Raw genomic sequence first — 25,321 nt, 5'->3', positions numbered from 1 at the left:
GCGGCCACGGGCTCCGTGCGGCGGGATGGCGGCGGCGGAGGCGCCGCGGTGCGGGGAGCGGCGGCGGCGGCCTGAGGCCGGCGTGCTGCGGCTGCTGGCGCTGCTGCTGCTGGCGGGCGCGGCGGGCGCCGGGCAGCTCTCCAAATGGCGGGTGCCCGTGCCCATGGTGAGTGCGCGGAGGGCGGCCGGGGCGCGGCCTGGCCTGCTCTGCCCGCAGCCTCGCGGCTCCGGCCCGGGGCTCCGGGGCTGGTGCCGGGCCCTTCGGCCGCACCGGGAGAGGAGGCCGCGGCGGGAGGCCGAGGGGGGGCCCCCGTCGTCGAGGCGAGCCGGGGCCTGGCCCCGGGACACCTCAGCTGTGCTGAGGGGGCTGCGGCCGCCGAGGAGGCTTCCAGCGCCTCCCTGCTGCCGTGCCTGTTGGAAAATACATGGAGAAGCTCTTCTATCTGGCGTTTAACTCGTGTTTATCGGGCTGTGGGAGGAGTGGTGGGTGTTTGCTGGGAGACTCATGAGCTTCGGGAAGGAGCTGAAGGGACTGGGACTGGTGCTCCGGTTGTTTCTAAGAAGGGAGTTTGCTCGTTTGGATAAAGTCTAGGCCTTATCAGCAAGGAAGAGCAAATCGTTTTAATAAGGGGTGGTAAACTAATTCGGGTTTGCAGAACCAAAAAAAAAAAAAAAAAGCTTGTCAAGCTCTCTTTAAAAGTAGATTGAAGGGGTGATGAAGCATGACTGGAAAATCCAGTAATGCCGGCTCCTAATTGGTATTCACTTTCATTTTTGCATTAAGTTAAAACTCTGAGGGAAAATGACATTTAAATTGGGTGACATTAAGCCCACTAATGTCTCCTCCTCTTTTTGCTTTTCCAGGGGAAGAAGTTTTTTAACTTTGGGAAGATTCTCTTCAGCAACACCACCATTTTCCTGAGATGTAAGTGCTCCCAGGGCATTAACCTGCTCGTGTCGCTGTTAGACACAGTCCTTACTTTGCATTTTGGACTTAAAAGACTGTGAAGTGTTTAACGACACTTGCTGCAATGACAGCTCACCTCCTAGCACTGTATGAAAGCCACAGGTCTGATACGGTTGGGTTCAATAACAGCCTTGGATGTTCCCAGGTGTGGTATCTTTTGGCTGCAACGGAAGTGGATTGTTGTGTTTGTCCTGTGTGTGGAAAGGGTGAGATGGGCAATGGGAGTACCATTTCGTTTCAGGTCGAAGGTTATGAGGTGTGGGATGTGCTGAGCCCTGCAGTAAGGTGTGCTGTGTTGCCCCAGTGGGAAGTCTTGGCTCTGACTGGGTGACTGAAGCCAGTGCTTTTGAGGCCCTGTTCATTTTTTTAGGTGGACACCTCTGGCAGTTGTAAGGAAGTGACATTGGACGTTATGACAGGTCTCCCGAGAGCTGTTTTCTCTTCCTGATCACAGTGTGTGTGAGTGAGCTACAGAGAAAATATTTGCAGCCCTCACGTTTTTTTTATTGTCTTGGTCTTTTCTGATGTGACCAGGGTTATGGGCTATGTAGGTCAGTGCACTAAGGAGTGTCTGTAAAATAGCCTATGATCTGTAAACCTGAAGACATTGCTGAGGTGGCAACTAGATGACAAAGGTGACTTGTGGAAGTGACTGATTTCTAATGGCTAGAATCTTTGCCATGTGCTGTGAGCACTTTTAAGGGGTTATTTGCACTAGTTGTTACCACTGATGAGAGGGACAAGCTCTTGCTCTCCTGATGTGAATTGAGTGGTTATACAGGTACAGCATCTGTGAATGGCTTTCTGCATTTGTGTTAAATGAGGAAATAAGCCACTTTAAAAAGCAATTAGTAGGATCTGTGCTTTTGTTGCTTTAATACGTAGTTACTGCAGTGATTAATTTTCCTCAGTTATGAGGAAAGCAAGGTGGTAAGATTGACTGACACTTCTTGATAAAATTGCATATTTCTATGCTCTGTTATGTTTACTATGCTTACTATATAGATTTTCAGGTTTAATTTTGGATGCCTGCCCATTTTAGGACTGTTTCAAAGGGAGCTTGTTAAAGTGTCTCCATTAATCTCATAGGAATCTGAAATAGGAGGCTAGTATTAAGGTGGTTATTAGTGAAGGATTAGGGTTTTCCCACTTTCCGAGTATAGCTCAAGTGCTGAGTTTCACAGCTTGCATCAAGACAGCTGTAAATCTGATGCTTGGGGGAAAAGGAAGTGGTTTTCAAAGGGTATCTGGAAGTTTGGTAGGGTTTTTTTCAGCATGCTCATACTAATACGGCATGTGAGACTTGCAGTAACGTGTGATAAGTCTAATCACGAGGGGTACAACTGAAATAACCAAGACAAAGAAGGAATCAAGGCATACAGAAAATAGATTGTGTTTGTTACAGGAGAGGTTTGTGGCAGATCTGGCAGTAAGAATTACATCTTCTGGCTCTTGGTGTAGACTTCAACTACGTTCTGCTTGTCAGCCTTTGATCAGGGATTAAGCTTTAGAATTACCTGGGAAGATCTGTTTTACATACCAGTGTGATTAAAAAAAACTTGCATGAATTTAGAAAAGCAACTGTATTTCCTCCTGCACTTTTTCTTTCCCCTTCTTGATTTTTATGGTGTATATTGTGTGTTGGTATCTAATGCTCTTTTTTTTTTTTTTTTTTTTTTTTTTTTTTTGCTTTTGACTGGGAAAACTGCCACTGTTAAGTATTATCAGTAATGAATTTATTTTTATCTGCTACTTTTCTTAAGTGCTATTCTTGAAGATACCTGGTTTCCTGTCTAGGATCATGGTGGAAACCCCGCTCTCGTCTATTAAATGAGGACTGTATTTGAGTTGAATATTGCTTGCTTTGCTTGAAAGCAAAGGAACTTCGATTTCTTTGTTGCTGAATTCAGTAAATGCCATGGGTGCCTCCTCTGTTTCTTAGAGTGCTTCTTCTCAGCATTTCTGTGGTGATTGCCTAGATTGGTGCATTATTCTGTTTGTGGCCTGATTTGCCTTTGGTTGTTGTTGCTGCTTGCTGAATATAGAGCTTCAATAATCTGATCTATTTTTAATAGGTAAAAATGTGATTAAAATATATTTTTTAAATAACACTGTTTCTTTGTTGCACTGTTATGCGTTATTCCTCACTTGGTCAATTTTATTAGAACAGCCTTTGTCACCAAAGAATTTGCTATCAGCCCACGTTATTGTAGTGTTTATGTTGCCTCTTAGTTTCATTGTTTTGCCATATGCAGTATCTAGGGCTATGTGGAGAACATATGACTTATTTGCATGTACACCAGAAGGTGTCATAAGGAAACTGTTAGATTTTTCAGTGATTGCTTTCTTTTTGCATTCTTTCTTTTTCTTTTAATCTTTGGCGTTGGGGACTCAGTTTGTAGCTCTATACGTAGGGCTACAGTTCCTTAGGTTTAGAAGTCATATGGCTTAAAGTCAGTTCCTGCTCCTTGGCAGGGTCTTCTAACTAGTTGGATATTTTTTCTCTCATTTGGTCAATAGGGAAATGTTCATTAAAAGTCCTCCACATGTAACAAACCTGTGGGTGTGTAGTCTGAGATAAACCTTCACTGTGAAGTTGTGGGGATTTATTAGCGCTAGAAACATACTGTCAACTCATTGATCTTGTTTTGCCATCTGTTGAGTGGCAAAACTGAAATATAATGAGTAAATGGCTCTTCCAAGACTGAACAATCACTACTCATTTCGTTTACGTGTGAAGTTTACCTTCTCAACATCAAATTTTCTTCATCAGACTTTAGTTTTGGTATGAGATATGAAACATTTTGTCATGATATTTGTTTCAGAAGTACATAAAATCTTGTGTTTCATCTTCCATGTCTATTTGTCTTAATATCAAAATGGCAAAAGTTGCGTTATTGTGGTTTTAGGTAGCATTGCAGCTTTGACAGTGAGCTAATTTATGGATGGATTGTTTGTCTTTTGGGAGTGGGGGGTGGATGTTGACTTGCAAAACTTTACGTTTCCTTATACTGTCTTGGTGGTGTTATCAGTTTGTTTAGGTATTATTCAAATATTGGTGTATTTCAGTTCTGTGCAAATCACCTTTAGTATTAACTTGTTCTTAGCTTTAGACACCTGCTATGTCCCCCCAAGTGTCTTAGAAAGGGAAATAATGTTGTGTATTGCGATCACTGGGAGTTCCTGTCATCTTGTTTGGTGTTTGCAGTTGCTGGGATATCCCTGGTTGTCTCAAGAAAAAAATAATTCCAAATGATCTTCAGCTCTTCAATGGAGTTAATGTGATGTTGTAGTCAAATTCTGTTTTCCATATGCCTTTTTTTTTTTTCACTGAACACTAGTGGATTATTTGAGGAGACTGTTTTTCTATTGTTTTACTTTTTGCATTTAAACTTAATTACAGTAGTTTGGCACAGAACGGAAGAATGACATGGAAAGGTTGTCTTACATGTTCTTATCTTTTTAGTTGAAGGAGATGAGAAGGCTTGTGATCCCTCCCAGGGTTACAACGTTACTTGGTACTTAAGATACTCTGATTGCTACAATGAAGTCTTCAATTTTGGGGTAAGAATTGTGTGGAAAAACATGGGTTATGATTTTTAGCAGTTCTGGGGGTGAGTAAGCAGTTCTGGGGGTGAGAGGATTGGATATTTCTTGCTTGTGTCATGTTTGTTTGGTAGGCCTAAAGAGATGCATCTCTTTAGTAGTTTCTGTATCAGTGGGAAGAAGTTTCTGTATCAGTGGGAAGGTGATGAGAGAAGAATTGGTCTACAGCTGTCTGGAATTACTGACCTTTTTTGGGTTTTGAGTAAGGTAGAGGCATTTATCAGAATTATTCTAAAACCATAATTTGAAATAAGGACATCAACTCTAAACTGAAGTGGGTGAGTTTATCTGTTAGATGAGAACATTAATTACAGCAAATAGAAAAAAAAAAAAAAAAATAAGATGCTTTATTCTTAATTCTGTTCTTTCCTGCATGCATATTGTAAGTATTATTGACTTATACAAAATGTAATACATTTTTCTTGTTTACTTAAAATATTAACTGTGATAGTGGTTAACTACTAGCCTGGCACAGTACTGAGGCCTTTAACAGAATGATTTGGAGTTTGCTCATGTAGACTTGAGTTTGCACTGGCTGCTGCACCTCTCATGTAGGAGTACTGAGATTTATTTATTTTCAATTGGGTATTAATACTTAAATCTTGTGTGTGTGTATATAATATATGAATAATATATACTATTTGTGTGTGTATATATAGATAGTATATATGAATATTTCATATATTTATATATGTATATATATATAAACAAAAATATATGGAGGAAGACTAGTCATGCGTGGGCATGATGGCTTTTATCCTAATAAATTCTGCTCAGGAGTATATGCAGAGGGAAGATTTGGCACTTCCCAGGTCTTGCAGCTGCCTACTCAGATGAAACATTTGATATAATGGATGCCAATGTAAATTCTGTTCTGTGTTTGGCAGGAAGAACAGGCAGAGTACTATTTTGGGACTACATCTGAAGAACATCCGGGTTGGTCAGGATATTATGCCACAGCTTCTCTACTGTTTTCAAATTGCTCTGAGCTCTTCAGGCCCCAGGTACGGGTAGAAATCTTATTCCACTCTGTTCTATTGTACAATAACACAGAGAAGACGATAGTTCCTGTTAAGTGCATTATTAGCTTATGTGAGGACCTCTGAAGGTTTGAAGGTACTTTTTCCCTGTTTCCCTTTTGTCAGAGAAAAAGCCCTGCACTTTAAAGCCCAGTGCTTCTTTCCATATGTGATTCTGTGTTCCATGTTCCTATTTCACTTAACACTAAGAATTGGCCTACAGAAGTCTACTGCTAGAAGAGGAGCGTGTGTCTCTGGCTACAGAGTGAATCTCTTACTGAAGTTAGGTCATTAAAGGACTGGGACTTTTGCTCAGATAATGATCGTTTATAATAATAGAAATAAGTATGTTGCAAAATAAATATTATCAGTGTTAAGTAACCTAAAAAATGAAAAATAACTAGTGCAAAAAGTAGCTGAAACAAATCAAATGGAAGAAACAAGAAAATGTGACATAATGTGCAAACATAGCCTCCAGGGAAGATATATATCACCAGGGGAAGCCGTGCAGTCATACTACTGACAGTGCCAATGTAATCGTCTGTGTTTTATGGTGTACTTAAGGATTCAAGGTAAAGTGGACAGCATTGTGCCTTTACTGAACTACTCCCCCTTTAGACAAAGGGGTGTGGATAATGAGTACTGCAAATTGTCTAAGTATTGAGTCTAGCATTTTTCTTAAAGAAAAATGTGTGCCTAAATGTGACTTGAAAAGGGTTTTAATGATGTCTCTTGCAAGCCTCTAACTCCTTTGATATGTGAAGATGGCTTGAAAGGTGTTTTTTTTTTTTTTTTTAAATCTGTATGCTGCTTGCTTTTTGTCTTTAGTAATATGAGAAATGTCAGTTCTGTTTTTCTGTGGTTTTATAGAAAAGCTTGTGAGGGCTTATATGTGTAATGTGAACTGAGGCATCTACTTAACTGAATGTTCAAGTTGGTGAAGCAGGTTTTTTTAAGTCTTTAAAAACCTCCAATTCCTTTTTGAAGTCTGCTGAAATTTTTAACAGAAGTTATTCTTCCCAGGTATTCATTTCTGAAGTTTGACATAAACATCTCCTTTTGGTTGTTCAGCTTTGTTTCTTGTGGTATAGCAATTTCATTAGATTTCAAGTCAGGAGATTTCAGTCATTAAATTTCAAATTCAGGAGAGTTGGCAGAATCTGGATCCCTAGTAAGCACCCACTTGTCTAGGGACTTCTTTTTTTCCATAGACTGAGGCAGAAATCTTCAGATTTTGTTTGGGTCTGTGTAGATTTCATCTAGTGATGGAGATAGTCAACAGATTCTTATTTTGAAAGAGAAATTAATTTCGCTGCTGTCATGTCTGAGAGTCTAGTTCTAAAAATAGAGACCTGTTGTCTGAGGGGGGAAGAAAGCAACTCTCAAATTACAGTATTATCTAAGTAGTAGTATTCCTTCCACAAATACAGTTGTTTGATTTAAAGAAATGAAAGCTATTCAATACTGCTTGTCTGATAATCCTTCCTTAAACTCAAATTTACTGCTCTGGTAAAGTAATGCCATATTAAACTGTAATGCCTATAAATGATGTACTTTTTTTTGATCTTTCAGATTTTCTATAAAGAATTTGTTCATCCAGAGCCTCTCTCACCTGAGAAACAAGAGGTATGTTTTTTTGTTTGTTTGTTTGGTTTTTTTTTGATGAATGAGTGTAGGAGTGAAATAGAATTTTGACCTACTGATTTATCCTTTTTCTGTTTTTTTCTCTAAGGGTGTAAAAGATAAGAAGGAGAGCGCAGCAAATCACACAATGGTGGCAGATAAAACTGTATGTATATTGAATTTAAATGTAATGTCGAAAATGTGGAATCCAGCGTTTTTTTCTTATTATTTTTATATTTTTTATTCTAGAGAAAACTACCAGTGTTTACAAGTATAGTGAAGTTGTGTGTGTTTGGTGTGGTGTGTGTGTGTGTTTTTTGTTTGTTTGTTCGTTTATTTGGGGGTACATATATGAAGTAACGCAAACAATTCAAACTGATGGTATAAATCAAAAAATAAAATTCTTGCCAAAAAAAAGTAATTTAAAGTACGTAGTCTATATTAGCTTTAAGGTAAGTAATCAGAGATATGATCTAAGTGATCGCTAATGGTCACTAATATTTAGGGGTTACATTTGTTTTCATCTTGGCCTAGTCAATCTTTTAAAATATTGTACCTAGCAAGTTGAATGATTTCTTTTGAGGTTTCAAATCTGTTAGTATTTATATTATGTATTTTGATTGAGCCTTAGCCAGGAATTATCAACTTCACACTGCATTTCCTGGATGCCAACAAAGAAAATATGCTTAACTCCATTTGTACTAACAGGACCATTTACCTTAAAGTTAAAATGTAAATGTGCGTGACTGTAGTAATAAGGAATCAATGCAGCAAGGAATGGATATATTTTAAAGGCAGAAGTAGTGTACAAAAATATATTTTCATCGAAGCTTAATATGTTTTTAACTAAGCATTTCAACTTCAGTCAATATTAGCATTAACTTTTTTGATGCATAAAATGCTGGTTGCTTTAGGTCTTGTAGGCAGGAGGATTTGTAGTAGAAATGCATGGTTTTAATACTGACGTTCTCTTGGAGAGGCCGTTATAAAGTCTTGTGCTACTTCTACAATGGTCTTGTAAGCAGTGTATGTCTAGGTAGTCTTAGTTTTAACCTTAACTTCTTATATTATTGCAGTTTTTGAGATGGCTGGAACTTTCTCAGTTGTGGAACTAATGGTTTTGGGTACTGGAGCTCAAAATAAATCTCTTTTGTGTTTTGTTTTATGGTGCAAATATTTAGTCTGGGCAAGCTTTCTCATTCTTAGTTTACTAGCAGGATTTGAATCTTACAGGTATGAGGTTAAAATCTAGACTCTTAAAAATATTGTGTCAGACTAACTTTACAGTATTATGTCTCACAAGTACATTCAGAAATTGCATATAAAATATATATTAAGAAGTTTTAGGCCTGGCAAGAGATGAATTTAATATTTTTACATGGAAAATATCACTCATTTATGGAGAACATGCTTTTGTTGTTTTTGTTTGTTCCTTTTTTGGTGTGTTATCTACGTGTAGACATTTTATTTTCAGGAAATGAATGCTGTTATTAAAACTTGGCGAGATGGGCCATATATATTTATTGTACAAATTGGAGCTATATCTGCAAAAGATTCTACTACGAAAGTTAAAAGAACGGAGAAAACAACACCTTCCTCAAATGTCAAAGAGAAGCTCTTCACAAGTAAGATAGCTATTAATACAGTAAGTTAAAAATAGATATTGCAGTTTTTGATGTCTGTCATTCTGCCCGTGTTCGAAGGTACTTCTTAATACATACTATTCAGTTCTTTTTCATAAGACACTATCTTTTGCTTTATATAGTTGTAAATAGTAGCTACCACAACTCTTCATCTTAAGAAAATAGGTGATTGCTAGTGTTTGGAAGATCCTACGGCTCTTAGTCTGTCAGTGTAATGATGGAAGTAAGGAAGAATCCTGAGTAGTTCAATTTTGAGGTTTGGTATTTAATATCCAGACCAACACAGTGACTTATATTAAAGAGCTTAAATAGTTTAGAATATGTAATTTCAAAGTGACAACAATGATCTTTATTATAATATATTTAACTGTATTGATAATGTATCCAAATTTTAGCGAAGTTCTAAAATTCTTACAATAAGTTGGAACTTCTGTGTTTTCTAACTTCACTGTTACGCAGAAATCTCCAGCACAAAGTACTTTCACTCTAAGTGCTACCATAAGTTAATCAGTAATGGTGCATATTAAATGGATTTAATATAATCTAATTATCTGAATGTGTTATGAATCTTGTATTTTAATCAAATAAGGTTAAGTTAAATTTAAAAGCTTGCCCATGTGAAGATTTTTATTTCTTTACACTTGAGGAAAAATCATTTAAGTACTTTATCCTGGCTTCCTGTTTTTGCTTCTTGTTTAAATTGGTTATTGTATTGTCTTTTGACAGTGACAGTAGAACTGAAGGGGCCATATGAGTATCTATCACTTGCAGACTATCCTCTGATGATTGTAAGTAAACCAGCTTTTCTTTGACCTATAAAGCTGTCAGTGGATGTAAATCTCAAATACTCTCCTTCCATACTTCAGGATACAAAGCCTGTAGCTTAGAAGAACTAATTTTAGCAGAGGGTTTTTTTGTGTTGCATATAGGATTGAGAAAACAGATGCAAATTGCAGATATTTGACTCAAAGCCTATCAGTTTGTCGTTCCAGAAGGTAGCGGTACCGTTAACTCTAAACTGAGCAGTTTTACTGATGTTTGTTTTTCTCCTTAGCTCATATCTTAGAAAAGTAGCTCTTTTATGTCTTTGCTTACAGCTACCCTTTCCTTTGTCATTACTTTATTATTTTGTAGCCTCATCTCCCTATTCCACCAGCTGTCTTCCATGCCATGATAACGTACTCAATACTGCCTTACAATGAAAGCATAATTGCACTACAAAGAGCTAATTCCCCTTCAGAGGGATTGTTGACTTGATCATTAATTGCTTCTTTTGAGGAGGCTAAGAAAATGAAAGAACTTATCTAGTGCAGACAGACTTTAGCTGGGGATCAGTAACAAGTAAGAACTGTAGGCTGACTATTGGCAAGTAGCCTTTAAAGAGGAGAGCCTCATTGCATTTTTGAACCAGATGTTTTACTCGCTGCAGAAGTGAAAGCTTCAGCAGTTCTATTGCCAAATAATTCACTGGTATGAATATTCCCACGTGTCAAGTCTAGAAAAAGGTTTCTGTCTACATATTTCTGTAACAGAATGTCTGAATGTGAACTGACGTCTAGATCCTTAACATGTGAACTGCGTGGATCACTCTGGCATGAAAATGCATTAAGGATTAGTAAGCTGTTCTCCGAAGGGAGATGTTTTCAGTTTGTGAAGGTTTCAGAGAATCTTGCAGCCAACTTTAGAGCTTGCTTACTTTAAAACAACCAACCAACAAAACAAACAGACAAAAAAAAAAAAATACAGACCACCCTCTATAAGAGGAGAGTCCTTGATTATCACTGTCCTATACTTTGGTTAGGTAGTTCCTGTTGTTCATTTCATATCTTTCTCTCCTTCTTATCCTTCTTTTTCAATTTGATTGTGCTTTGTGGAAACTTAACTTGCCCTGGTATGCTGCTGTGATTTACAAAATTCAGCACTGAGTAGCATTGTAGTAGCTAATTGTTCAGTATAGGAGATACACTATGAAAGTTCATCTGAAGCACATAATGCTAGATTGGAAAAATCACAAGATGATAACATTTAAATGGATTTGGGGCTTTCTTTTTTCAATTCCAGATTTTTGACTGACCAAGGAAAGCTTGGTCAAAAACTGAGTTGGCTAAAAATTAGCTTTTGAGAGCTGTCAAATTATTTGCACAGAGGAAGTAGAGCCATCAGTTGTTTATCTTTGTTCTGTGGAATGGTGTGTAAAGGGGACTCCTAAGTTCATTTGCAGAGTATTAATTTTAAGTGTACAAGGAAGCTAGTAATATAAAGAATAATGTATGAGAAGGCGCAGGGTTTTTGGTACTTGATCTTTTGCCAAAACTCTTATCTGAAGTTTTTTTTTTTGAACATGTAACATGTGATACTATCTTTAAACATTGCTTGTGAATAGATTGGCAGATGGCTTTTCAAGAGAAATTGTTCAGAAATTCAGTTTCTCTGAATGTTTGTTCTCAGTAAGAAACTAGAAGAAACAAGATTGTAATAGAATCTGGAGAAGACAAATGAAGCAGTGACAATGTGTTTCAAACCTTTAAAAGTTGATATTCTTGGTGAGAAAGTAGAGTTATCTTACACCTGTATTTCTCATTTTTGGTCTAAGGGTCCTATTTTTTTTTGCTTCTCTTTGTGTAATAGTTTTTCATGGTGATGTGTATTGTGTACGTGTTCTTCGGGGTTCTATGGCTTGCGTGGTCAGCGTGTTACTGGCGGGATCTCCTGAGGATCCAGTTCTGGATTGGTGCAGTTATCTTCCTGGGCATGCTTGAGAAAGCAGTGTTCTATGCAGAGTTCCAGAATATCCGCTACACGGGGGAATCAGGTAGGTAACAACTGCGGTTTGCAATTTCATTGATGAGAATAGCACTAAAGCCTTATGCTAACATACACTGAATTCGGGTGACAAATGCATTGCAAGTATGTGATTACTTGAGGATTGCTTCAAAACAAAGAACAGGGAACAGAGTTTCTTCATTTTTTTTCATATACGATGCTTTTTAGCATCTCTTGACAACCTGTGCTCCTCTAAAATTAAAATGCTTTGACTGTGTCTGACTTCTGAATGTAGTATCTCAGGAATATAGAATGCTAGATTCTTGAAAGTATTCACTGTAATGCTTGCTTGAGCTTTAAAACAGGACTTCGTAAGTGTAGTTTGTAATTCAGTTTTTATAACTGGTATTAGCCTTGGAGACTTTGAAATTCCTTGTTTATCATGACAGCATTGCAGATAAACTTTTGATTTTTTTCAGCCAACAGCCTAATAATTCATTTTAAGCAAATCTCTCTCTCCCTCAAAATAAAACACCTTTGAGATACTATTTTTGATTTTTTTTTTTTTTTTTTTTTAGCATGGATGCATGCAAATGAAGTTAAGTAAACTTTCATTATGACTTTTTTATTAGTCACACCCACAGTGCAGAAGGTTTTCATGGTGTACTTGCGTGGAAGATCTTCCAGACTGATCTTGTGGATAAACATTTTACGGATCACTTGCTCTTCACTTTCTTTGGACTTGATTTTTCACTAATGTGCTATTGTGTTTTTTTTTTTGTGTGTGTGTGTTGTTTGTTCCTTTTTAACAGTAAGAGACCTGTGTTTTCTGAAAGCTTGCTCTCGATGTGGGAAATAAAATGACTTAAATTTAACAGCCTACTTCCTGAAACTTACCGTGTCTGCTGTCATACTACAATCATATGCAGTATTCAGTAAAACCATAAGTTACATTTTTCATAACCTAGCTTCATTCTCTTTGCTTTTGGTAGTACAAGGAGCACTAATACTGGCAGAACTGCTGTCTGCTGTGAAACGTTCACTGGCTCGAACTCTGGTCATTATAGTCAGCCTGGGATATGGAATAGTCAAGTGAGTAATTTTGTTACAGGTGTGGAGTGTGGTTGATTGTATTACAAGTCTTTTCAATGCTGTTCTTTCATGACTTACGGTAGTATTCATCTCCCTGTACTTTGCTAGTTAGAAGTTAGGTGCTCCAGACTTTTTGATCTGTCAGCATACACATACAGTTTGATGTAGGGATTGCTCTTCTTTACATCCTCCTGCCTTCACCACTGTTGAGTAGGTTTGTCTCACTATTGAGATATTTCACTGACTGCAGTGGGAGCTTTTTATGCCCCTTTTGGGCAAGGAAGAGCTTCTAGAAATAGGGGAGGTCATGAATTGGTATTGAGGATCTGCTGTAGGAGATCTCTGCTGACAAGATGAGCTGTTCATCTGTCTGCCCTCATCTTGTATCAGGTGGTAAAATAACATCTCATGTGGCATTGGGAACTTCCAGCAAGTAGAAGTATGTTTGGCGGAACTTGGGAAGAAGGTATGGGGCTTCTTGTAGTGGTAATAAAAAGCCAAATAGGTTAAGTGTTACCAATCTCTTCCTTAGCCATGTCATAAGCTTATAGCACCATAATAAAATTATTTCACTTATCTAGTAGTGCCTTATGTGCCTCTTGCCTTACACTAGACTCAAGCTGATGTGACTTCGTTCTTCTTCTGCACTTAATCTAAACTTCTCTTTGTTTTCCTACAGGCCTCGCCTTGGAGTTACTCTTCATAAAGTAGTTATGGCTGGAGCCCTTTATCTATTATTTTCCGGCATGGAAGGTGTTCTTAGAGTCACAGGGGTCAGTAACTGCTGCTTTTTTTTCTTTCCGTATACTGCAGATGCTACTGTCTTATATACCAATGAAGAGTCCCAGGGCTATGCTGAAAGAAGAGAACACAGAGTGAAGTGGTTAAACTCAGACTGTAGATGAGGATTAATGGGATTACTGGTTTTAAGATTCTTTTCTATGCATCAGTGCATAATTTTATGAAATTTTAAATAATTTTCATAACTTTGTGATTAGCCAGGTTTCATTCAGTTTGGGTGGGGATGGATCTTGGGGTATTGAGTTAGATCCAGACATAAATGTACAGCTTAATTCAGTCAGCCATAATGTTTTTTTTATATTAAAACAAAAAAAAAAACACACAACCCAAACCAAACCGCACACCAAAAGAACTACAACAACCAAACAAACCTTTAATTTTTGAGGCTGGATCTGGGGAAGTGCATGTGAGTGGTGCTGATACTTGTTTGAATCTGTAAGTGCATCTCAGGGTGTGAATTTCTGTTGTTTGTTTCTTTGATATCTTGGGACAAGGTATTTAACACGTCATATATTTGGTACTTTTTCAGTTTTTCTATGACACTGTGGCTCTGATAGCAAACTTGGCCCTGTCCTTGATTGATGCCTGTATTGTTTTGTGGATATCCTTTCATAAACTCCAGAATGTTAAAAACTTGCAGAATTGTTTATGTCTAACACTTTAAAAGCAATGAAAAGCGGTTTGATTTTGTCATTTGGAACTTCATTAGTTTTTCATGGATACACAAAGGCAATTTCTGCCACTTTCAGTAAAACCCATAGATACTGGTGGAGCATGTAGTTCTTCTATGGATGATGTAGAAGAGTTCATTACTACATTTCTAACAAGCTGACTGCTGATTTTCTATAACAGAAGTGGCCAGACTGTATCACAACAATCATCTCTTTTTAACAGTGCTAAATTAACTTCATCTGGAAAGTAGTTCTTGCCTTGCTGGTGGAGAATTGGGAACTGACTGTGCTGTAGTCTGCTTTTGTTCTTTTTAAACCCCTCTGTGCATCAGGATGAACACTTGTTTCAAACCCTCTATTTCTGTAGTGAAACTCGGGAGCATTGTGGTGCAGTATTTGTGGTTTCTTATAAAATAGCCTGACACTACTCATTTCTTCTATGCCTTGTTTCCTTTTCGGTTTGTTCTTACTGGCTCTTTCTTTGTCTCCAGGCCCAGAATGATCTTGCCTCCTTGGCTTTTATTCCCCTGGCTTTCCTAGATACTGCCCTGTGCTGGTGGATATCCTTCACTATTTTACTTGGTGGGGTGTGTTTTCTTTCAAATTTATTTTTTGTGGAGTTGTTTTGGCTGAACTTTTTTTTTTTTTTTTTTTTTTTCCTTTTTAAATGAGCTTCAAGCATATGTTCCTTCTACTTCTAGTGAAGTTAATAGAAACTCTATAACTGAGTGTGCAGGTAAGCTTTTGCTTCAGCCAGTGCAAAGCAAACCAAGAGCTGCTCTAACACATCTACTGGCTAACTAAACAAACTAATTAAGTCAGTTATCAGTCTCTGTTTATTAAAGAATCAAATTAATTTGTTCTAATGTGACACTTGAACAGTACAACAGTAATAACCTTGGGAGAAGGCCACTTGTTTTTGACAAAAGGCTTCTTAGCAACAACAAGCCTGAAATTTTTGTAACTTTCAGGTAAATTTTCAAGGTAAATCTTGAAGTACATGACATGTGACAACATGGCGCCGTGACAACATGGCGCAAAGTTAACTTTTCAGTGTCGATATATTGCATCCAAATATCCATAATATTGTAACTTGAGCAACTGCTGTCAAATGCTGACCTCAAAGCAATGCATAACAAAACCCCCTTATAAAGCATTTTTAGCTAAAGTCAATTGCAAAAAGATTTAAAACATGAATTGCTGCCCAGTTATGACCGCTCCATGTTTCTCTTATCACAGTGTCTCCTCTAGCAACTTGTTTTATTGCCTTGATTTTTTTTTTCCCTTTATCAGAAGGACATCTGACGCCTTTTGTGGAGGAGTGGACCATAGTCCAACATAGGTGTTAGGATAGCATGTTGGTGTGACAAAAGCTTTAGGCTACTAAAGTGATTAAATTGCATGAAAGGGATAGATCCAGCTGTTTAGCATCACTGCCAGAGGATGACCTTCTCTTCTACTGTGAGTCTGGTCTATATTTTTAGAGGGCTGTGTTGGGGCCGGGGGGGGGGGAAGCTGTTGTTCCTAAGACCAGTGTTCTCCTAAGTCTGTGGCCAGCTTGTTCCCTCAGGTTTTCCTTGACTTTCCATACATATTCATCAGCTTGACTCAAACAATGAAACTGCTAAAACTTCGAAGGAATGTTGTGAAACTCTCTTTGTATCGGCACTTTACCAACACACTCATCTTGGCAGTAGCAGGTAAGTAGAAAATTACATGAACCATGTAAGAGCATTTGCTATTTCCATATATAGCTCAATTTGCTCACTAAAGCAGACTTTTCAGTTTAGTGACTTTTCTGTAAATGCAATGAAAATGTTAGAAATAACACTTGAGCCATTTCTCATTGTGGGTTGCTGTCAAGTATTACGTTGATACTTAAGAGGTAGTAGATTATTAGTCAGCAAATCGGTTAGAATGGAGTGCTTTTGTTCCTTTTAATAATCTTTTGCACCTGGCAGTTTTATCCTGTGTTATTAACGTCCCAGTGGTAGTTTGTACCAAAATCACAGTATCACTATGTAGTATGGAATTTTAAGGTGTCTCTGGGCTGTGCATTACTGAGATCATTTTTATGGTGGTTCTTCCTCCTTAGGTGACGACTAGAGTGACTCTTGGAAAAACTTATTCTTTGTATTGTAACATAATGTGCTGCTTATTTTCGGAAAGAATAATAGAGAGAGGTTCAGCCTCTCTACAGGAGTGATAAACCGAATTCCAAGAATAAATCTCAGTGCTGCTTTGCTTCTTTCATGTATTTGGTAGTGCCATCTACATGATGAGCAGAAAGCTTCTAACCGCTGTACTTTCTTTTTTTTTTTTTTTTTTTTTTAACTTTAAACAAAAAAACAGCAGCATTCATTTAATTGAAAGCTCTGATTAAATTCCTTGTAGCATTTGGTTCTTAGTCATTGTAGAATTCTCTAACAAAGGGAAGTCTCACCTTCTAAAACTGTGGTGAGAGCTTAGTTTGTGCACTGAGACTCTTATGTGTCAAGATCTGAATGCTTATCCATTCAGATGGATCAAATGTTCAGTTACTTCAAGGTAGCTTTTGTTTGTCAACCAATAATGAAACCATGGTTTGAAAAGTAGATGAATATAAGAACAGTAAATAGGGGTAAGGATTTTGGTTAAAATACTTTCTGCTTGACTTATGCCTTTTGTCTCTGGTTTGTCGAACCAGTAAAAAAAAATACTCTGGACTGTGCCTAAACATCTTGATACGGTCAGTGCAATAAGGCAATCTCGTGTTTTCCAAACCTAATGAATTAGTTTCCAAGAATTTCACTATTTAACTCTTCACCCTTTGTTTGGGAAACACAACCCTGTTAGTAGTATACAAACACTAACATACTTTGTAGTAGTACTAAGTAGCTTGTTCGTTGTTAATCTTGCAGCATCCATTGTATTTATCATCTGGACAACCATGAAGTTCAGGCTGGTGGACTGTCAATCGGTGAGCTTATACTGAATACTTTCTGTGGTTGGTGCCTCTTGATAAGTTTAAATTTGGCAGTGTAAGAGGTGAGACTGGGGATTCTGGAACAGATTTTTCTGTGGATTATGTCTAGAGTAGCATACCATATGGTAAAATTCACAGTTAAAGGAAGCGAGCCTCTTTGTCAGATGTCTGTAATTCATCCTTGGAAAGAGCTTGGGATATGGAAACTTCTCTCAACTTTTTCTGTTTCTGTTGCTGTTTTCCTTGACAGGACTGGCAGGAGCTATGGGTGGATGATGCTATCTGGCGCTTATTGTTTTCAATGATCCTTTTTGTCATCATGATTCTGTGGAGACCATCTGCTAACAACCAAAGGTTCAGCTTTTCTAAACTGTTTCAAAAAACGGGATTTTTGCGGGAATCCTTGTATATCCAAAGAAGTCCTCAGGGATGACTTCAGTTGCAGTATACTGGTCCATAGCATCCTAGCATAGGATACTAAACAATATATGTAGGGCCTGAGAAAAGTAGGTGGAAGAAGTCACATAGTTAAAATTCAATCTGTACTTGGTGGTGACCTTAGTTGAAAAGAAGTTGCTTGAACTCCTATGTAGCTGAGCATAGGTCTCCAAAACAATGTGTTACACAGAATAATTAAGTGATGTGAACGTCAATAACTCTTTTAGGTGGCAATACATGTTCTTCTATAACTTCCCTTCCCTCCTAAAGGTTTGCTTTCTCACCGCTGTCTGAAGAAGAGGATGATGATGAGCAGAAAGAGCCGATGTTGAAGGAAAGCTTTGGTAAGAGCAAAATTTCTTTCCACCTCTTTTGCGTTGGAAACATCTGTTTTTTATTTCAACAGGTAACAGCTGTAAAAGTGGAGTACGTGCTTGCTTGTTGCCATTCATTTATGCAGTTGCAGAGGAATATTGGCTTTGTTTAGCATTTACATTACATGTTTAATCCTGGGGTTTTCAGATGACACTGAAGATGCTGTTATGGTTGTTTTTACTATATCTACTTAAAAAAAAAAAAAATCCATATGTGATGACAAAGGTCTCAAATACTTTTGCTAGACAATGGGCTCATGCAGTTCCTCTTCTTAAAATTTAAAGAATCATATGCATTACGTGTTCTCTGAATTCTGCAGAAATGTCCAGTGTAAACATATAGATGGGCCTTGAAGCAGTCCTGCTTTATAACACAAGGTGGCACCTTTCTGTCCATTCACCCTCTCCTACTATAATAACCTCTGCCTCCCATCTCCGTACATCTGTTGTCCTTGTAACAAAACCATTTTATAAAAAGGGTAGGGTGATATATACTCACTGCTGCTGTCTGTCCTGAAATGAGTTTGCTGGGATATATCAGTGCTGTTTGATTTACTGAGAGCTAAGAAAGTGTGTTATCTCCTCAATGTGTTTGCCAAATCAGCTGTATTAAATCAGCTGTATTGGCTGTCTGCCAGGCTGGGAGATGTGTGTTGCTTCTCAGCTCTTAAACAAGGCTGCTCAGCAGTCAGGAGGTGAAACAAATTTGGGGAGTTGTGTATAGCACAGAATGGCTGAGGTTTGAAAGGACCTCTGCTCCAGTCACCTGGAGCAGCTTGCCCAGGACCATCTATGTCTAGATGGCTTTTGAAGTATTTCCAAGGAGGGAGATGACACAGCCTCTCTGAGCAGCTGTGTCTTTGAGCTTTATGCTTTTTATGTCTCGTCTAGAGAAAAGGAGTAGAAGTTGATATTTTCTAGGTAAAACTGCAAAATTCAGGACAAGAAAGTATTCCACCTCTCATAAAGCATCACAAGCCTTTCAAATAGGAAAAAGTGTTGTCTTAATGAGTAACTTGTTTTTCTTAATCGTTGGATTAGATGAACACTCAACATTTTCACGTACAGTCTCTGAGCAATTAGAGTTTAGTTACTACAGTCTTTTTTCCCCTTCTTTTGTCTACAGAAGGAATGAAAATGAGAAGTACAAAGCAAGAACCAAATGGGAATGTGAAAGCAAACAAAGCTGTAAGTATGTCCTCCCCACCTAGAGGAATGTAGCCCTTTTGGCTGCCCCTAGTAGTAGCTCACAATATACAGTTTTTGGCCTATAAATATGAGTTTCCAGGTTTGCTCTAGAATGGGAGTGAGTCCAAGTATTACATGTGTGTTTACTTGCTTTACAGAACTTCTGTAAAGGCTTTTCATGTAACTTCCTATTAATGCCAATGGAGAATTTAGAATGCAGTCTGTTCTTCAGGAATGCTTGCACGATGCAATATAGATAAAACTTTTTGTCAGGCTTACAGGGAGGCTGAACCATATTTTAAATAAACTGCCTTCTAATTTTGAGACTTTTTGACCAGTTATTCAAATGGGGTGGTGTGTGTATTATTGTAAATGATGTCGTGAGGGCCTGTTTTGCCTAGTAGCTATTAGAGTATTACAAAATCTAATCTAAATTGTTAGCAAGTTAGTTTTTTTCCTATTGGAATACTTTCTCTGTAATTCAGAAATCAATTTGAAGGCTTTTCGTCAAGTAGACTGAGAAGAAAAAGGTTTGTATCTGACAGCATTTTGGGAAAACTGACTCTTGTTTTCCATTTAATTTCTGCACTTGTAGCAGGAGGATGACCTGAAGTGGGTAGAAGAGAATGTTCCTTCTTCGGTGACTGATGTGTGAGTATTTTTGTAGTCACAATAAAAGTGGGTTCCTCGGACATAGGGCATTCTAATATATTTGTGTTCCTATAACTTCCTATAACTTATATGTGTTCCTATAACATGCTGCATTTACATGAACAGATACTGAGTTCAGCCTGGGTTTGGCCTCATGACTTTTAGCGTGCTACCACCTGGCTTTCTGCAGTCTGTCAGACTTGTAGTTCCTGCCACTTGAACGCATGCTGACTCAAGGAATACCCTCTCTGACTGTGGAGCCACAGACTGATTTGTTTGCACTTCACTAAAGATAAAGAAAACAAATCTAGAAAGCAAAGGACAAATGAACCCCATCTTTTTGTTCAGTGCTCTGAAAATTTATTCAAGTATTTTTCTGGATGTAAACCGTGGAATTTCATTTAGCTCTGTACTTGATTTGGTACATCTGAGTCATTTTTATGCTTCTGGAAATATAGTCAACTGTATGTGCAGTCCATATCTGTTCTGCTTTTAATACTATTTTTTTATATCCTAAAAAGGTCAGTGTCTGTCTAAATTCTTCATAGCAAAACAGAAGGTGACAGATGCTTCATGTTCACAAATCTGAACAGTGAATTTTGGCATAGAGTCTAGATTCAAGTAGAATTCTTCTGCTTGAAGTCAATTAAAGAGAAGAAATCAAGCTTCAAGTGGAGGAAAGTGCAGTTTCTCAATTCAATGTGTTTTCCCTAGTCTAGCACTTTTTTTTTTTTTTGAGGAATGGTAGGATTCCTTAAGGACAAGACTGGTGTAAGCTAGGAAGGCTCACTGTCTGTTCTTTAAAGTATGTTGATCATGGTTGTGAAGAGATGAGATCCCAGTACATAGGTGGGAGGTCATTGTAGCTGAAAAGGCTATGGTACCAGTGTAGCTTGTGTGGTTTGTGGGATTTTTCTAATAACAAGGTCTCGTATTGTAAATGTTTCATATTGTAGATGTTTTCTGTGTGGTGTAACATTTTTTCTGTATTGCAAAATGCTCCTTTTGTAGTTGGAGCCAGACTGGTAAGATACTATGTGTGCAACTTGTTTCTTGGCAACATGGAAATTGTTCAGAAGGTAATGAGAAATTCAGAAGCTGTGATGAAATAATGTTTAAGCTGTGAAGGTCATTGATAAGATACTGCTTGGGCTCTTCCTCTTTTTGTGTGTATTTCTCTAATTTCTATGTGTTTAATTGAAAGGTCTGTCTTTGTTACTGCTCTCCTTTGCCCTAAAAAGCTTAAGGTAGAAGATAAGGCTGAGAACAGTTGTCAACATACGCTCTCAGTAGGTGCTTTAGCCATATTAACAATTTTTGTTTCCCTTGCAGTGCGCTTCCAGCTCTTCTGGATTCAGATGAGGTCAGTAAACAAGTCTTTAGTACAAAACAGTCTTCTGACATACCAAAGGAGTCAGGAGTCAGCTGTTAAGGACTTGGCTTATTAGAACTGGCATCTGATCTTGGCAGTGCAGTAGTAAAATACAAGGGGAGGGATAGTGGGCACAACTGTGTTACAGCTTCTAAGAATACAAGTAAGTCGTAAAGATTTGCTGCTTGCAGTACTCATAATTTCAGGGATCATTGTACCTTCTTGAAGAACACAGTTAAGCAGAAAGAAACCATTGTTTTCTGGATTACAAGCCCTTCCTGCTGAAGACTGTACCTATGCAATTTTTTTTTCCATGCTGGGTTAGTTCTTGTTTTCCCAGTCTTAGTTTCTCCTCCTTTCTTTGTTATGTTGAATACTTACGGAGACATACGATGCTGTGGAAAAGCAAGTGAGCTGTATGGCTCGGAGAAAGTTTTTGATTAACATTGTGGGTAATGAATACTGTTAGAACTTTTTGTTGCAGAGATATTCTTGGCATCAAGATACTGTTAAATACTGTAAGAGGTTTCAGTCAATTTAAAGAGCAGTATAATAAATGTAGAAGAAATGAAATGTTTGAAAGGGGAGTCTGTATTAAGCATTTGTGGAGCAGAAGCAAAGAGCACAAGCCATTAGCTGGTTAGGAAGAGTTACTTCCACAGTAGTGGAAATTGTGATGTGGACATGCGTGAATGATGTGACCTATACCCTATAATCCTATGGATGAAGAGCTTGTGGGTGGAAGGGTGTAACTTTTCATTCTAGAAGAAGAGGTGTATCTGCCTGCTCTAAGTTGCACTCCTGTGGTAAAGTGCACGTGAGCGTGCATTTGTTGTGAATGTGCGTAGCATACCTCCTTATTACTGAGTAATATATTTCTATTGATGGAAATGACAGAATTGGGATTTTTTTTATTTTGCAGGAAAGAATGATTACACACTTCGAAAGGTCCAAAATGGAATGAAGGAGAAGGCTTTTGTTGTTGGAAGTGGAGACGCCTCTTTCAAAGTTGCTTGGTGGAGCAAGTGCATCCTGCTGATTTGTTTCTTGATCACAGCCTTGGAAGTTTGATGCTTTATTGTCACGAGGATGTCTTGCTGTGGAAGAAGTTCACAAGGACATTGATAAACCATTTGGAAATTTTGAAATTACAAAGTTGCTGCAAGTTTGGATTTTTAAGCAATTTAAATGTGTACTATTCCAGCACCTTCTGTAACTTTTCAAATATTTAATCTGTGAAACTAAAATTCCTAATGTCTGCTTGAGGAGTTTATATTTCAGTGTTAAAGTTGACAACGTGCAGGTGAATTGCCTTCACCTTTTTTGGTGGAGGGTGGGAACAGATAGAAGTAAGCACTGAAGAAACAAAAGAGTTGTTTTCTGGTAGGAAAGGGCTTAGGCTGTTCTGTGTTGCATGTCCAACATGAATGAGAGGTTTTAGAGAGAAGCTCCCCTTAACTAAGAAAATTAAGACATCAGAAAAGAGATATTTGGAAAAGTTACAGGGATAGGAGTTTTTAACAAAATCAAGTGCAATTTTATTCATAACACTGTGTAAGAGATTTTCTATTTTAAAATGCCATTGACCTGTAGGTAACAGTTGTGTAGAGCTAACACTTGTTGTGGCACATCTCATTGCCGGCAATGTGGTGGATGCCTGGAAAAAATATTTGCCCCTACGTTCCATGTGTTGCATGGTTTAATTAAAAAAAGCAAAAAAAATAACAAAGAAAAACCAAACCCACTCCTGCAATGCTCCACAAGTGCTTGACTATTCATGTTAAGCAGATACTAACTAGATATTTCGGCAAACCTCTTCATCCCTCCATGTGTAACATCTCACACGACCCAGTCAACACTCCTTTATGAGAAGATGGCATTGCTTTCCAGAGTGTGTCAGCACTGCTGCACCACTTAGTTTACTTGGAAGAGGCTTGGATGGGACTACACAGTGCTGGGATACTTTACTTTCTAATGTCTGTTTATTGCCTCTATTGGAAGTGATTTGATGATGGCCTTCCTGTCCCAGTTGGTCCCTTTGGCCAAGAGGTACTCTGATAAGATCATTGTGTTTAAGTTAATGCTGTAGATTTTTATTCTATACAATTGCTTTTTTCTCCTTTTCAAATGAAAAAGAGCTTTTGGACAGTTTTCTGTTTATATTTTGTTTGGCTGCGGAGGCTTTACTTGCAGAAACTTCTACCTGGAAACCCGATGTAGACTGTATGATAAAAGCTCTAATTTGGGTTTGTAATCTTTACATCTGACAATTACCAAGTACATGTCAGCAGAACTAGACTTTTAGGGAGCTGCTAGACAAACTACTGTGGGTACTGCTGGAAGGGCTTAAAGAGTCAGCTTTTCTTTTTCTTCACTCACAGCTATGTCAGCAGAAGTGAATGTGTGCCTGCACTTGATTCCACTGTAAAGAGGGGGGGGCTTAGCTCTAGTTCATCAGCAACTGATGCTGGAACATGGCACTTTACAGTAGAGTAGTTGAAGCGCAAGTTCAGTGTCTTCTGTCAGCTGTGCTGTGGAGGCAGCAAACCGTCAGCAGATGGGCAGAGAAAAAAATGAGCCTATAGCAGCTGCATCTCCAAGATTTGTTGGGAGTATGTCCCCCAGCATCTACCTGTGGCCTAAAGGGGATGGATCTTTAATGAGAAAACACGTCGACTTCTAATTCGCTATGCATAATTGATAAAGATGAAACCAGGCAGTCTCCGTGCCCCTTGGGGAGAAGAAATTTTGTGAAAGCAACATGGAACTATTTAATGTTTTTTTTCCTCTAAGTCCTATTGTTTTGGGGTGTTTATTTTTGAGACAAGGCAAAATGTTCTCTATTGGAAGCACAAAAGAAGTTTGTATATACTATTTAATAAAAGCTAGGCAAAGAGTAGAAAGGCTTACATCGTTTCCTTCAACTTTCTTACTCATGAGAGAACAGGTAGTATTAACCTCTTCACAAAACACCCTCACTTTTTCTTAACTTTACAGCATTACTTTTATAATGCAGTTTTTTCTAATAGCTCTTTTTTCCCCATTAAGCTTGTTAACTGAAAAGCTAACATAGGGTAAATCATACATTTCTGAACAAAACAAAGATTTAAATGGTTTCCATGATTCCAGTCCAAGCTTAATAATTTAAAGATCAAAATAAATACAGTAGGGGTGTGGTACTTTGAGCCTACAACTACATTCGTTTTGACTTGTCCTCTGCCTTTTTCCCTTCTATCCCTATTGTATCTTCCACCAGTAGTAGAAGTTTTGAATTCCATAGGTGGTTTACTGCATTAGATATTCTGATTATAGCTTCTTGCTCCCTTAGTTGTTCTGTTTTTTCCACTTATTTGTCGGGTTGCTACAGCCTTGGTAAATGACATCTGTTCCTTCGTGCAGCAGACTTATGCTGTGACTTACATGCAGTCATACGGAAAGCTTTTATTGGAGAGCAGTTCCCAAAGTATGAATGCATGAAGCTGCAAAGCCTGCAGGATTGTTAACTTTTAATTACGCAGACTTAACTAAAATTTATATACATTATTTCAAAGCAGATATCATAACTTTAAAGCAAGCTGTACACACTACTCTGAAGACCTGATGAACAACAAGCAAGAAGGAGAAAATGTGAATTACTTTTTAATCTGATATCTGCAGAGTTTTTTAGTGATTAGGACAATGTATAGAAACAACATATGCAGTCAGCATCCGCATTTCTTAAAAATCTTCAACAAGCTGTTCTGAACTGTGAATGCACACTGTCAGCAATTCAAATGCAGTGAGATTTTTTTTTTTTAAATCTTATTCTACGTGTGGATTTTGTTTGTGAGAACTTGCTGTGATATTACTGATATAACTGCTGTTGCATGTACATGCCACAGGGAATACTAAAAGTAGTAGTAGTGAGAAAATGATGATGTTGACCAGCTTTTTATTATGGTGATAAGATGTTCCTGCTAGAAGCTCTCCTTTAGAGGAGAGACGAAGCAGTAAGAGATCCCATGATGTGGCACAGAAATGCAACAGGCTTGACAGGCACAGAGTGAGTCAAGATCATAAGACCCAGGGTAGGACAGAGTATGTTTGTGTTATGTAACAGGCAGGGGTGTGTGTGGATTTTTTTAATCATTCTGATCACTCTAGTATAT

At 38.0% G+C, this 25,321-nt stretch overlaps 1 protein-coding gene across 1 annotated transcript; it reads left to right on the top strand.

Moving 5' to 3' along the window:
* Positions 1 to 25: 25 nt before the first annotated feature.
* TMEM87A (transmembrane protein 87A) lies at positions 26 to 24,079 on the top strand. The gene is made up of 20 exons (XM_032187997.1): positions 26 to 166; positions 865 to 925; positions 4,434 to 4,531; positions 5,461 to 5,577; positions 7,165 to 7,218; positions 7,325 to 7,381; positions 8,690 to 8,840; positions 9,585 to 9,646; positions 11,487 to 11,670; positions 12,614 to 12,713; positions 13,393 to 13,486; positions 14,677 to 14,745; positions 15,777 to 15,885; positions 17,086 to 17,144; positions 17,401 to 17,504; positions 17,859 to 17,932; positions 19,089 to 19,150; positions 19,746 to 19,801; positions 21,134 to 21,164; positions 22,096 to 24,079. Exons 1-20 carry the CDS (start codon positions 26 to 28, stop codon positions 22,135 to 22,137), a joined length of 1,725 nt encoding a protein of 574 aa, XP_032043888.1. The 3' UTR covers positions 22,138 to 24,079.
* The last annotated feature ends 1,242 nt before the right edge of the window (positions 24,080 to 25,321 follow it).

The sequence above is a fragment of the Aythya fuligula genome, chromosome 5 (genome assembly GCF_009819795.1).
Source record: "Aythya fuligula isolate bAytFul2 chromosome 5, bAytFul2.pri, whole genome shotgun sequence".
Taxonomy (NCBI): Eukaryota; Metazoa; Chordata; class Aves; order Anseriformes; family Anatidae; genus Aythya; species Aythya fuligula.
This window is presented reverse-complemented; position numbering and strand designations above follow the sequence as displayed.